The sequence below is a fragment of the Anomaloglossus baeobatrachus genome, chromosome 6 (assembly GCF_048569485.1).
Source record: "Anomaloglossus baeobatrachus isolate aAnoBae1 chromosome 6, aAnoBae1.hap1, whole genome shotgun sequence".
Classification (NCBI taxonomy): Eukaryota; Metazoa; Chordata; class Amphibia; order Anura; family Aromobatidae; genus Anomaloglossus; species Anomaloglossus baeobatrachus.
The window spans coordinates 395747277-395759462 of NC_134358.1; the positions used below are offsets into that span (position 1 = coordinate 395747277).

General features: G+C 41.3%; 1 protein-coding gene across 2 annotated transcripts in view; it reads right to left on the reverse strand.

Annotated features, from left to right (window-relative positions):
• DPY19L1 (dpy-19 like C-mannosyltransferase 1) overlaps positions 1 to 12186 on the reverse strand; it is a 210427-nt gene that overhangs the window by 33705 nt on the left and 164536 nt on the right. For both annotated transcript variants that reach the window (XM_075315108.1, XM_075315107.1), the window contains one exon: positions 12026 to 12087. In XM_075315108.1, the coding sequence (XP_075171223.1) occupies positions 12026 to 12087 (62 nt within the window). The remainder of the gene's footprint in view (positions 1 to 12025; positions 12088 to 12186) is intronic.

The window sequence follows — 12186 nt, forward strand, 5'->3', positions numbered from 1 at the left end:
ATGCGCAGTGCGCATCTGAAGACGAGAAGCAAGCACCGGCTGACAAACAAGGCTGCGGGAATGGTAAGTGCGCACGTGCGAGATCTCATGGAGCGACGGGACGTCGCTCATGTAAATCCATGGCATCACGCCCACAGGGAAAACATGCAAACACCCACAGGGCGATGCGACGCCCATGAGGCTAGAGCCCCTGCTCATTTACATAGAGTACACATAAGTAATAAAACATATTTTTAGACATGCACATTACACAATATTACAACACAGGGATGGGTAGGAAGGTGTTACTAGGCCACACATCACACTGCTACTAGGTTAGAACACATAAATTACCTGACAGTTTCCCTTTAATAAAATCTAAAGTGTTTCCACATTCTTGCTGGTCCAGCAGATACTATGCCTGGATATGATCTTTGTTTCTTCTAGCTCAATCAATTGCAATGGTGAAAGTGGAAAGGGAATTCATAAAATCCTACAACAAAATTAAATAACTGATTTCCTCTACAAAAACTCATTGTCTTACAGAAGTAGAAGACAACATTGGTCAAAGGAAGAACTGAAGCATAATCTTTCATAGAAGCGAAGCTGGTGAATAAAAATAATGCAACTGTCACATTCAACTGACTCTTTCCTCGTCTGAAGTGTCCTGATAACAACTAAAAGGGCACACCCCGCTGGTTGGCTACATTTGATGCTGTGTCAAATGACTAAGTCCTCAAGGAAAAGTGGTCTAGTAGCAGCAGTAGGGCTTCAAGCACTTGGAGATGAATCTGTTCAACGTTATTATCCTTGTCTCATCTGCTATTGGCATGCGGCAATTAAAGCTCCAATGTTCACGGGAAGTCAAATTCCGAAGGCAGAATACGCTGTAGTCTGTCAGCAGGCTTAGAAATAGGTCGTGAGAAAAGTACTACGGTCATACAAAAGGATCATAACTGTGAGTTAGGACCATCTGCTATATCATGAAAAAAAGCAGGTGGTGATGGACAAATATATATATATATATATATATATATATATATATATATATATCTCTATATCTATAAAAAGAGGGAAAAGGTCAATATTTCCAATCAGAGAGGCACTATCAATGTCTAGCAGTGCTGATATAAGTTCTCCATACACGAGAGTGTGGTTTACTTCAATTTTATATTCGTTTTTAAGGGAAAGTAAATACATTCTTTTTATAAAAAATAGGGAAAAAATTTGATTAGTCCCTTCATTTTTTAAGTGAATTTGATATAATTTAGGATACTTAATGCATTTTATGAGTTTGCATTTCACGAGACAAAACACTTTGTAATATGCACATTTATCAGAACTCTTTGGGGTCGTGTGGAGGAATCAAAGGTTTAATGTCAAATTTGAAATTGGATTTTCAAATTTACTTAAAAGAATGTTTCTGGGCATAGTTCCATTAAGGCCGTTGTCAGTGTAAATTATTGATTTTATTTTATAGTTGGTATGATGTGTGCTTTCTAGAAGAAAAAAAGGTGTGGATGCTAGTAGCAGTGTTTGGACTGGGCAATTATTATTTTTTAATTAAATTTACAAGTGGACAGCAAATGTTTCATGCCAAAGGTTTCACCACAAGCTAATGTACTATCAGTGCTATATATAAATTTTCCCTCTCCCCCTATTGGAAATGTTCCTATTTCACAAAAAAACACCCTCACAGTAGCTCCCATTTATCATTACAATTTCCTTTTTTTCTTTTTGGTGCTTAGCATTTGCACCTTATTCTTAATACGTTATGTGCACTTTTTTTTCCAAAACTTTTTATTAATTTTCCAATTTTTTATAAACATAACAAGATATTCATGGTTACACAAGGAAAAACATTTGTCTGATAATATGTGACATAATAGGGTGCGATGCCCCAGCTTGATATTTTAAACTGTTTATCTGATTGATATGGTCTCTATTAAACCAAGGCAAAAGTACTAAGAAATAACAGACGTGATACAAGTCAATTAGAATCATTAAACCCCTGTTCCAACCCCGAATGCTTCCAAATTTTCTGTCACGTCTTGTTTCTACCTTAGCGTCTCGTCTCCCCTTCCCTCCGGAACCAACACCTACGTGATTTTCAATTTTCCCAGGTTGTCCTGGATATCATTCAGAAGGTACCATTCCGATTGTACAAAAGGTGTCATCAGATTATCTATTTCTCCCTGAGTAAATTGACTTTCAATGAAGTTTCTCCTTTTCCCAAAGAACTTGGGTGTCAACCTGTCTTTGTCCCTTTCCGCTTCCAGTTTCTCCAGCCTCAATAGATTATGTAATTCACCGATGACCTCTTTTATGGACGGTCACTCCCTTTGTATCCAATGCTTTAAGATGGACGGTTTGGCTATCATGGCTATGTCATGTATTATTGTATATTTCTTCTTTCCCGGCATGTCCGATCCCCCTCTTACTCCTCCCTCAAAAGGAATGAAAAATCCACACCATTAGCTCTAGATTTCCAGAAATTCCCCATGTTGCCTGGACAAATAATCTAACTTGATTCCAGAACCTGTGAATTTCCTTACACTCCCATAGTCCATGTAGCATATCTGTTTTTTCTCTTTGACATTTAGGACACCGCATATCTCTTCCTGGAATGTTGAAGCCCATAATAGCCCTGTGTAAAATTCTAAATTGGGTGTCTCTCCATCTCTCATTGGTAACATGTTTCCGCATCTGTACCCATCCCTTCAATATATCCCCTACAACTTTCTGCCCTTTCAATTGTTTCCCCCACGCTGTTAGCGTACGGCTATCCTCCCCAGATATAAGCACTCCCCGAAATGTTCGGTAAATTTGGGAAACATTTACACTTGCTACATCACTTTCCATAAGCTCATCAATCAAACTCTTATTCAATTCCTTTCCAAGCTCCCCCAAATATACAAATACTCCATGCTTCAATTGTTCATATTGGATGATATGTGAGCTATTAAGGTCATACTTGTCAAGCACTTCCCGCCCTGTCAGCCACCTTCTCTCCTCCACATTCATGACATCCTTCATTCTCTCAACGCCCTTCTCTTTCCATCTAGTAAATAGCTTATTTTCCCGTCCCATGGGAAAGTTCGGAGATGCCCAGGGATTTAAGTACTTAGATACTTTCCATGACAGCCCCAATTTCTTTCTTACCAGTTTCCATGTTAGCATAGTATCTCAGAAAAAGATTTAGTTCCTTATGTGCCCATCCGCCCTGGACAATGGGGAGTGTAAAATGGACGCCAAATCCCACGGTGATGCATACTTGGCTTCCATGCCATAGTCTGAGTGCCTGCTCATTCCTCTCATCCAATCAAACACATGTCTCATTATACACACCAGGTTATAACCACGAACATCTGGGAAACTGAGACCTCCTTCCTCCGTTGACTTCATCAGTGATCGTAACTTTATTCTAGGTTTCCTTCCCCTCCATATAAAATCCGCATACGCTAAGTTGAGCCTATTTACGTCCCTCAGTTTTAGCAATATCGGGATCGTCTGGAATGGGTACAACAGCCTAGGAAAGCTCATCATTTTTATCAGGTGGCACCTTGCCAGTAGTGGTAGAGGCAGACCCTTCCATCCCTTTAGTTGTGCTATAATTTTCCTAATTAGCGGGCCATAATTCATCTCGTAAATTGATTCCACCATTCTTCCTATATGAATTCCCAGGTATTTAAGTGATGTCTGTGCTATAGGAATGCCACATAGACAACCATCTCTTGCATTCCCCCCTTTTAGGAACAGGATCTCACACTTTTTTTTTTATTCAATTTGAATCCTGAGACTAATCCAAATTTTTCAATTAGAGCTAGAGTCTGTGGCAAATCCGCGTTAGGGTCCCCCATATATAGTATGACATCATCGGCAAAAAGCGCTGTCTTTGTTTCAGTTCCCCTTACCTTAATCCCTTTAAAACTATTCCGGCCCTGCAGTATTCTTAACAATGGTTCAATGGCAAAGTTGAATAGAAGGGGAGATAACGGACAGCCTTGTCTTGTTCCCTTCATCAAAGGGAACACGTCTGATAGATAACCTGGAGTGTGTATCCTAGCTCCCGAGTTAGCGCAAAGATTCCTAATGTAAAGCCTCATTTTGCCTACAATCTCTGTGGCCTCTAGTACTTTGTCCAACCAGCTCCAATTTACATTGTCAAACGCTTTTTCTGCGTCGAGTGTAACTAGAGCGGGTCTTGCCCCCCTCTCTATCTGTTCCAATCTCACCGCATCCACCACTAGTATTGTCTTCCGGATATTAGTGACAGCATTTTTCCCTTTAATAAACCCTACCTGGTGCTCTGTAATGATCCTTGGAAGAATCCTGGCCAATCTATTAGCCATAATCTTAGACATTATTTTTAAATCCTGGTTTATAAGTGATATGGGTCTATAACTAGAGGGATCATCCAGGTCTTTAGTTCCCTTAGGGAGTAATTTGATATATGCTACGTTTGAATTTTTTGGAATTTTCTCTTTTTCCAAAAATGCATTAAATACAGCAGTTAAATCCGGCGAGATCAGATCTCTCATAGCCTTATAAAATTCGCTGTTAAAACCGTCGGGGCCTGGTGCCTTGTTGGTGTTAAGCTCCCCGATTGTTCTAGTCACCTCCTCAACTGTGATATTTGCGTTTAAGTCACTCAGATCTTCCTCTGTTAAGCTAGGCAAGTGTGCTTGTCTTAACCACTCTGCCTCGTCACTCATGTCATTGTTTCCTGGCCCATATAGTTTTCTATAAAAATCTCCCAGCAATTTATTAATTTCCTTGGGATCTGTGGTCACCTCCCCCCCTTTCTTTTTAGTTTGGAAATCACTAGCATTTTCCTGCTACCCCTTGCCAAATTTGCCAACATCCTCCCCGCCTTGTTGCCAAATCTATGTAACTCTGCTTCCCTGTGCGACCAAAATAGTTGTTCCTTTTTTTTGGCCCATTCATTGAACCCCCTTTTCGCCTCTAACCACCTGTCTTTTGCCGTGGGAGATCTATTTGCCAAATACTTTGTGTATGCTACCCGCATTGCTTAACTCTGGGCATTATAATTCTCATTGGTTTTCCTTTTGATCATGGCCGCGTATCCAATCAGGCGACACCTCAAGACCGCTTTTGCCGTTTTCCAGTATAGCACTGTGTTCCCTTTGTGTTCCTTGTTTTCCTCTGTGAATTCTCCCCAGCACTCTTGTAATACCCTGTGGAAATTATCTTGTCTGAGAAGAAACGATGGAAATCTCTATATGATATCTGTACCTCTCTTGAACTTCTCTCTGATACCCAATCTCACCGGACTATGATCAGATATCACCATGTTTTCTATCACACATTCTTGTGCCCCATAAACTAGACCTTGAGAAATCCAAAATTGATCAATACGCGACCAGCTATCATGAGGATGCGAGAAGTGTGTATATTCTCTATCATGCGGGTGAGCTAATCTCCAGATGTCCTTCAAACCAACGTCTTCTAATGTTACATCCCTATGGTCCGGCTTTCTGACCGCATCCCCTGTCCTCTCCTTCCCCCTCATCCTGTCTTCAGCTGAGTCTGGAACTGTGTTAAGATCACCTCCCACTATAATGTTGGTCTCCCCATCTGCTAGTATGTTGGCCTTTATGCCATCATGAAATATACTCTGTTGGGAGTTTGGACCGTAGACATTGTAGATACTTAATTTACCCGCTGGACTAATGATTGTTAAATGTTGCCACCGTCCCTGATCGTCTGCCTCGTGTGTCACTACTTCATGGCTGAACTGTTTATGTATTAGAATCGTTGTCCCCGCTTTCCTACCTTGTGCTTCTGCCCCATATACAGTACCCACCCAGTATTTCTTCATGCGCAAAAAGTCCTCCTTCCTCAAATGCGTTTCCTGTAATAATGCAATATCTGTTTTTAGTCTTTTCAGATGTCTTAGTATCATTGCTCGTTTGTTAGGAGATCTCAAGCCTTTAACATTCCATGTAGTTATTTGTACCATATTTGCCTTTGTATCTTGCTCTTACTACTTCCTCCCCTGTGGGCCCTGAACTCACAAGAGACGAGACATTTATCGCCAGGTATAGAATTTGCCCCCCAGGCTTGACACATCTTTCCCCCACCTTGTAGGTATAACAAATATAACAATAAACAAGTAACTGTAGAACAAGTTTTCCCTTCTGGGAAATTTTTGGCTCTTTTCGCCATGCTAATGACTTCCCCTTTTCCTAGCCAAACTGTTGAGCTCTCTAGTCACCCCCCTTAGAGTATACGTTCTAGCCCCGGATTCACATGAGTCACATGAACGAGCCTTAAATAATATGTCGAAAATAGTACAGTACGACAAGACCTCTATAAGAACTTCAAGTCCAACTTAGCTCTACTTTCTGGTGGCCGTCCCAACACTCAGAGCAGACAAATTCACTTCATTTGCGGCTGGAAGTCGTTCCTGGACAAAGGTGAGTGAAAGTGAAAGTGAATCTGGAAGTGAAACTGAAAGTAAGCGTGAGACTGAATATGCGAGAGAAAAAGAGTGTGAGACAGAGCGAGTGTGGGACTGAAAGTGAAACTGAATATGGGAGTGAGTGTGAAACTGAAAGTAAGCGTGAAACTGAAAATGAGACTTAATATGTGTGAGACAAAGTGGGTGTGGGACTGAAAGTAAGTGTGGGACTGAAAATAAAACTTCATATGGGAGTGAGTGTGAAACTGAAAATGAGACCTGAATATGTGAGGGGAAAAAAAAGTGTGGGACTGAAAATGAGTGTGAGAATGAAAGTGAAACTGAATATGGGAGTGAGACTAAAAGTGAAACTGAAAGTAAGTGTGAAAGCGAAACTTAAAATGAGCGAGAGAGTGAAAGTAGGAGAGCGAGAGAGTGCAAGAGAGCGAGAACAGGGCCAGCAATATCTAGTTCAGTTCAGTTATCATCAACCATTCCCAACAGTTAGTCTCTGTGTTCCGAGCGAGGATTGTTTTCTTGTACTTTCCTCTCTACTCTCCACCCGTGATTGCTCCTCAAAGCTTCTCGGGTCTTTCCCTGGGCCTCTTAGGGATCCTCCTCTGCTGGTCCCTTCTCCATTATTTCCTCTTTTTTGTCCGTCAGCCCGATTCTTATCCTGTTCTGCCATGAGAGTACGCTCTGCTTCTTTATAGTCTTTGTAATATGCAAACGAGCCATTGAGATTTCTGACTTTCAGTGTGGCAGGGTATAGTAGTTGGCACTTGACTTTTTTGTTATACAGGAATGAACATACTTTGCTGAATTCTTTTCTCTTTCTGGAGACTTCGGCTGAGTAATCTCCAAAAATTAGCAGTCTGTTGCCTTGGTAATGCAATGGTCGCTGTCTGTCTCTAAAGGCCCTCAGTATTTCCTCTTTATGTTTATAATCAAGATCTTTGACTATCACTTGCCTAGCTCTCAGCGGGGCTTTCTTGTTTGGATTTGGATCCTCTCCCCTATTCGCTTCTTGTTGTCTCAGTGGTCCCACTCTGTGCGCTCTTTCCACTCTGAATTTAGCCTTAATGCCCAGGGCCTGAGGTAACTCCTGCTCACATATGTTATCCAGCTGTCCCAAAGATACAGATTCTGGCAGCCCCACAATGCGCAAATTATTGCGCCTTGATCGGTTCTCCAAATCTTCTGCTTTATCTCTCAAATAGTCGTTAGATTTCACTAGAGCTGCTATTTGCTCTTGCATAGCCAGTATTTTCTACTCTGAGTCAGATATTCTCTGCTCTGTTTCTGCCAGTCTAGATGCGTGGCCACTAATTTGCTTTTGCATAGCTGCTAGGGATGTTTGTATGGCTGTTTCAATGGCCACTTTAATCTCTTGACAGATGTGATGTCACTTCCTCAGCCAGTTTTTTACAATCAACATTGAGCTCTTGTCCATGCTTGTCTTGGCCTGCAGGTGGTGCTGTTTTCTTAGTTCTCTTATTCTGTGCTGAGGGTTTTCCACCCTCCCCCATTTGTTTACAGGATTTAGATAATGGTGTGGCTGTTTCTTGTTTACTTTAGAAGGAGTGTTACTTTTTCTGACATGCAGCTTCTGCTGGCGTTGATCGTGATTAGACACCTTATACTCCGTGTCTGAGTGATCAATCTGGTCTCCTGCGTCTCTGTGCACCCTTTCCTTGCCGCACTCCTCCTCCTCTCTCTCTTGTTCCTCCATATCACCTTCCTCTATCCATTGTGTTTCTCCCTCTTCAATCCCCTGCAGCGATTTCTCTCCTGCTCCATCCTCCCCCGACCGCCAGCTCTCATCTCCTTCACTTCTCCCTCTCCTGCCTTTCATTACCACATCTTGCACTGGGGACTCTGGCTCCTCCTCCATCAGGCTCGTCGGCGCCATGACAGTTTCCTCTTCTCCACGCTGCCAGTCAGGATCTCCACTCCTCCAGGGCCCCTCACCGCCACCAGCACTCCTCAGTAAGTACCGCTCCATAGCTGCTTGCTTCCTACTCCCAGACGCGCTGCTCTCGGCTCTCTCACTTGCCTGGGTATGTTCTTTATCATCGGTTTCTCAGAGGGGTGTCGGGAGCTTCCCCTCTATGCTGCCTCCTCAGCCAGGACCGGATCCGGAAGAAGTTATGTGCACTTTTAAAGTTGTCTTTTTTTTTGTAAGACTTTTTGGATTTTTCCTCAGAAACTTTACTGATCCTCCAGATGTTTGAGACAGATTTAAGAAAGGTGGTTTTTACTAAAAAATATTTGGAGCATCTCGCAGCTGTCCCCAAAGTAAGGTTTTAGGAGGAGTGTGCAACTTGACAAATTTTTAACCCCTTCACAATCCATGACGGATCTTTCCGTTATGGAGCGTGTGAGGTTAGTCCCCGCCCCCTGCCGCGGGCAGGATGCGGCGATCCGCGCACATATCAGCTGTTTTTAACAGCTGACATGTGTGCCTGCATGTTCCGAGTAGAATCGCATTCCATCCGGAACATTTAACCCCTTACATCTCGCTGCCAAAGTATGGCAGTGAGATGTATATGCGCGTGGCCATGATTTTCACTTACCGCCGCCCCCACCAGATGTCACATGCGTGATCACGTGACTTTCGGTGGTTGCCATGGTAGCAAAGGGTCATGTGATGACGCCTGTAGCTAACATGAGTCACTTCCTTTCAATACCGGAATACAGCCGGCATTGAAAGTAAAGCACCATTTCTGCAGTTCTCAGCTCTGTAGCTGAGATCTGCAGATAGTGCAGAGCGATCGGATTGCTGATCGCTATAGCCCCCTAGGGGAACTAGTAAAATTAAAAAAAAAAGTAAAAAAAAAAGTTTAAAAAAAAATAAATAAAAAAATCTAAAAGTTCAAATCACCCCCCTTTCGCCCCATTGAAAATTAAAGGGTTAAAAAAATAAAAAATATACACATATTTGGTATCGCCGCGTTCAGAAATGCCTGATCTATCAAAATATAAAATCAATTAATCTGATCAGTAAACGGCGTAGCGGCAAAAAAATTCCAAACGCTAAAATTACGTTTTGTGGTCGCCGCAAGTTTAGCGCAAAATGCAATAACAGGCGATCAAAACGTAGCATCTGCGCAAAAATGGTACCATTAGAAATGTCAGATCAAGACGCAAAAAATAAGCAGTCACTGAGCCATAGATCCCAAAAAATGAGAACGCTACGGGTTTCAGAAAATGGCGTAAAACGTGTGCCACTTTTATTGGACAAACTTGTGATTTTTTAACCCCTTAGATACAAGTAAATCTATACATGTTTGGTGTCTACAAACTCGCACCGACCTCAGGCATCACAATGACATCAGTTTTACCATATAGAGAACACTGTGAATAAAATATCCCAAAAACTATTGTGCGATCACACTTTTTTGCAGTTTTTTCACACTTGGAATTTTTTTGCTATTTTACAGTACACTATATGGTAACACTTTTGGTTTCATTTAAAAGTACAACTCGTCTCGCAAAAAACAAGCCCTCATATGGCAAGATGGACAAAAAAATAAAAAAATTACGGCTCTCGAAAGAAGGGGAGCAAAAAACAAAACGTAAAAACGGAAAGTGCCCGGGGGCTGAAGGGGTTAAACAAAAGTGTGAGCTGTAAACGATTAGCAAATTTTGTTGCTGAAAAGTAGCAAGAAACAGACAAAAAAATGGACTTTGCTCCAAATTCATGAACAGCGAGTGCAATTTGAAGAATTTGCTGCAAATAACGCCAGTGAATACACGACAAATCAGCGTAACTTCAAGAAATCGTAAATGATGAATTGGGACCTGTGTGTCCTAGAGTTGCAGACCTGTGGACCAGAATGCCCTACCACTAGGTAGGACATTCCAGGTAGCCTGCTTTCATGGAATCTAGGGTACAGGGCAGATTTGTACTGTTATCAACTTTGCTGATTCTTATCTTGAAACATTTTCAGAGGTGTTATATTTAAAGGATTATTCTTATTCAGCCTTAAAAGGAAACCTGTCCTGTCCAATAGCAGTATTAACTTTCAGATATTGGGTTAATCTGCATCAGTACACAGCCAACTGTAAAATTAATGGTGTCAAACTATTACCTAAAAAGGAGATATAACACTTCGGCACTATGTGAATGAGACCACCGATGTAATATCCGTATACTTGTGGGCAGGTGGCCAGATGCTATACGTGGATTCACAATATATGAATGTCCTATAATAGGATCAGAAGAGAAGTGTAGTTCTATAATAGGATCAGAAGAGAAGTGTAGTTAGTAATAATAAACTGCCAGGGGGAGGAGGTGATGATCCTTTCTGGGCCTGTAGGGAGGAGTGCCTCCAGGATAGCACCACTGCTATCCTGGAAGCACTTCTCCCTACAGGCCTAGAATAGGATCATCACCTTCTCACCCTGGTGGTTTGCTATGAGGTGCACTCCCCTTTTGATCCTATTATAGGACATTCATATATTGTGAATCCACGAATACCATCTAGCCACCTGCCCACTGGTATACAGATTTTACATTGGTGGTCTGATTGGCATCCTTCCTGGATATTTGCCTCTACAGGCAGCGACACCTGCCCCTCTGATCCTTTTATAGGGCATCCATATACCAAGCCTCCATGTATATCTTGTGGCTACCAGCCTCCAGACAGACACAACTCATTTAAAAGTTATGAAAAACCTGATGCCCGTTCCTACATAATATCCTCTATAGCCACAGCAATCACCAATATACCAGGCTGGTCGTTTGGATCTATCCCTGCACACTTATTACAGTGCAGGAGGACCTTGACATCGTATTACACTTAGTGTACAGTACCAAAGCCTCTGAATAGACATACCGATACATACTACCATATCTTTGTCATCTTTTTCGTAAGCTCAGTACAAGGCACAAAGCTACCTCAAGTACACCCCAACTATGGGTGATCTCCCTCTTCGTGTTACTCCACTAGACATGTTTCCTTGAAAAAGGCTGACGAACATTAGCCGAAAAATTGGATAAATGACATGTTTTCTTTTTTGCCTCTGAGCACACAATAAAAAAGCATTTGAAAAGAAGCAATTTCTCCTATTTCTATGAAATAAAATTTTCCCCACAGAGTGCTAAATTATTATCTCCTTTTTATAATACTGTTTCTTTACTTCAGAGCACGTATCCTCAAAACCAGTGAGCCAGACTTACCCTACAACTGAATCAATCTACTACCGGTCTCATAAAAAACAAGCCCTCATATGGCAGTTTTGAAGAATAAATAAAAAAGTAATGGAAGAAAAAAAGAGAAAAGCGTACAAAGGCAAAACACGGTGGGAAGGGGTTAAAAAAAAATAAATGAAGAAAAACATCTATTAATGTAAAATAGTAAATTGCTTTTTCATGCAATGTTTGGTGTCTACTTTCACAAAGTTTTATTTGCAGGTCATGGGTGTGAAAGTCCAGAAACCTATCTGACACAATAAGCAAGGTGTCCTGATCATAATCATAATCTTGGCGATTGCAGCTCTTGTGTTGTTTATATAAATTAGAGCATTAGGACCAAACGTTCAGATACAAATACAGATGGAACAGAATGTTTTTTTCATATATCGTTTAGTGAGGCAGAATAAAAAGGAAAAAAATACCTTTCATTATCTTGCTCCTTGCTGTTTTTTTGTATACTTGATATAAGAATGTCTCTAAGTGTCTGGAAAAAAAAAATCAAATCAGGCCATATCAAAGTATGTAACATTTCAGTCTTGTAAAGCTGCCAATTTTCTCAGCTGTCAAAAGAAAAATAAAACTT